Consider the following 2,500-nt stretch of genomic DNA (forward strand, 5'->3'; position numbering starts at 1 on the left):
ATTTTATATTTCTGTTACCTTGTAGTTTCCCTGATTTTGGTTTGAAAATTTCAGCTGATTTAATTTTGACCTTTTATCCACCTTATATCTATTGTTGACCTATTGAAATGTCTAACAAATTAGATTGTACATTTATACGGTACAGCTTCATGAGTATGGAAATAGGACAATATTTGGTTATTTAGTAGGCCTCTGTGATATAACTGCGTGCATACTGCATTCAGCATGACGAGACACTGCCGGGGTTCGAACCTCAGCAAGCTATTACACTTATACGGCGTTTAATGTCCCTCATTTGGGCATTTAGCGTTCCGATTCGACGGAGGGCTTCTTCCTTAGACTTGACTGCCGTTTCATACCGCCGCTGCAGGTCACTCCTTTGGTTGGCGAGCGACCCGATCTTCTCTCCCATTTGCGCCGCCGCCGTCCTCAGATCCTGGACGGTGGGCTGGGTCTGGGCGTCCTCCTGCGCCAGGCTCTCGTTCTCTCGGTCCAGGCGCTCGTTCGCGGCCTCGGTCTCGTCTGCGTCCCTCGCGAGCGCGGTCTTCTGCCCCGCGAGAGTGCCCTTGGTGAGCGCCAGGGAGTCCGTGGCGCCCGAGATTTCCGTGATCCTCTGGCGCAGTTGGCTCAGCAGCGTCTCGAGCTCCTGGTCGCTGTGCCTTCCAGACAGACGTTGTTCCAGGACTCTCAGCTCCGTTTCGAGTCGAGTCTTTTCCTCCTGGAGGCGCCGAAGGGCCGTCTTAGCCTCGAGCTTCTCGATCTTGACTTCAGCCTCCTCGTACTTGAGCTGCGCGTCCTCAGCCTGGAGTCCGAAGCGGCTTTGCTGCAGCTCCTGCATCCTGGCCCTTGCAGCAAGGAGCTCCTGCTGCAGGTGGCGGTGCTTGGCCTTCAGCGCGGCGTTGGCCTCTCGACGCTCTCGAATCTCGTCCTCCTGGCCGGCGACCCTTCGTTGCAAAACCTCGGTGAGGTTTCCGCACAACTGCAGTTCTGTTGGGAGAAGCAAACACACGGACTCCGCGTGAGACGATGGTCACTCGGCCTACCTTGGGGTGTTGACTCTGGGAGTAAGTCTACTAACATCACCACAAAGATCCCAAAAATAGTAAACCTCGATTTGAAAGTTCCTAAACAAGATTTCGATTTTATATGTGTGTGTGTGTGTGTGTGTGTGAATCTGAATAAATACTAAAGTATTTGAGATTCCTTCTCTCCGTCCAGGTATGATACTAGAAGCTTTCTTACTTTTCTTATCTATATTTTCTTTCTTCTTTAGTACTTTGGCGAATACACAGTACCTAAATGGAAGTAGTTTGAATATCTACTTATGTCACAATACATTATCTGGAATAATAATTTTTTTTCATTCTTTCTCTTTCCTTCTGCCTCTTGAACTTCCCCTCCTTCTTGCCTTTTTGTCTCGCATTCCCCTCCCTCGCTCGCTCGCTCAGAAGCACGCTCCAGTCATCATATTGCGTTCAGAAGTTGCGAGTTCCTGCTCCAGCCGCTTCTTCTCCTGCTCCAAGCCTGGGATCTTCTTCTGCTCGCTCGCGTTCTCTCGCTCCGCCTGCTGCTGCCTCGTCTTCAGCGCGCTCGTCTCAGCTTCCAGACGGGCGAGACTCTGCTGCATTTGCACCCGGGATGCCTGGTGCTTCTCTCTCTCGGCCGCGCCCTGGGCGACGCTCGCCTTCAGCCGGGCGTTCTGCGTCTGGAGTTCGTCCCTCTGCGCCTGGGCGGCCTGGAGTCTCAGCGTCCCTTGGGCGTTCTCCTCCTGCAGCCGAGTGACTTCCTGTTGAAGGCGACTCTTGGCGTTCTCCAGGGCGGCGACCTCCTGCTCCAGCGACGTCTTCTCCTCCTCCTTCCGGGCGAGGTCCTCGCTCCCTTCGGCCTCCCGGTCCCTGATCGCCTCGACGCGAGTCCTCAGGGCGTCCACCTGGCCCTCTGTGCTGTTGCCCTTCGCCCACAGGTCGCGGTTCTCCAGAGTCAGCTGCTCGACCGTCCGTCGGGCCGCGCGAATGTTCTCCTGCAGCTGCGCGATCTCCCCCTCGTGCGAGCCGGCCTCCTCCTGCACGCCCGCGACCTCGCCTCCCAGCTGCCGGATCGCGGCCGTCGTCTGGTTGTTCTCCCGGCTGAGGTCCTGCAGCGCCTTCGCCTGTGCCTTCGCCGTCTCCAAGAGCTTTGCAGTGGCGCCGGAATCTGCGGGAGAGTTGCTGCTTGAAACGGAGGCGGTTTGGGCTTCGCGTCGAGGCCTCCTGGCGCAGCGGGCGGGGGGGCGGGGGCGGCGTCGCCTTGTGGGATCCACAGACGGAGTGATGCATGTAGCTAGATATAAATACTGATGAATACGCAAGTGTATATATATATATATATATATATATATATATATATATATATATATATATATATATATATATATGTGTGTGTGTGTGTGTGTGTGTGTGTGTGTGTGTGTGTAGGTATGTATATATGTATGTGTGTATATGTAATGAATTAATGTGCAGAA

At 54.0% G+C, this 2,500-nt stretch overlaps 1 protein-coding gene across 1 annotated transcript in view; it reads right to left on the reverse strand.

The window, feature by feature from the left end:
• The window catches only part of LOC113827534 (GRIP1-associated protein 1), a 5,891-nt gene that overhangs the window by 174 nt on the left and 3,217 nt on the right, over window positions 1-2,500 (reverse strand). The window contains exon 3 of the mRNA XM_070118226.1: window positions 1-987. This exon is cut by the window's left edge and continues 174 nt beyond it. Coding sequence (XP_069974327.1) covers window positions 254-987 — 734 coding nt within the window. The 3' untranslated portion in view covers window positions 1-253. The remainder of the gene's footprint in view (window positions 988-2,500) is intronic.

Source organism: Penaeus vannamei, chromosome 41 (assembly GCF_042767895.1).
Source record: "Penaeus vannamei isolate JL-2024 chromosome 41, ASM4276789v1, whole genome shotgun sequence".
Taxonomy (NCBI): domain Eukaryota; kingdom Metazoa; phylum Arthropoda; class Malacostraca; order Decapoda; family Penaeidae; genus Penaeus; species Penaeus vannamei.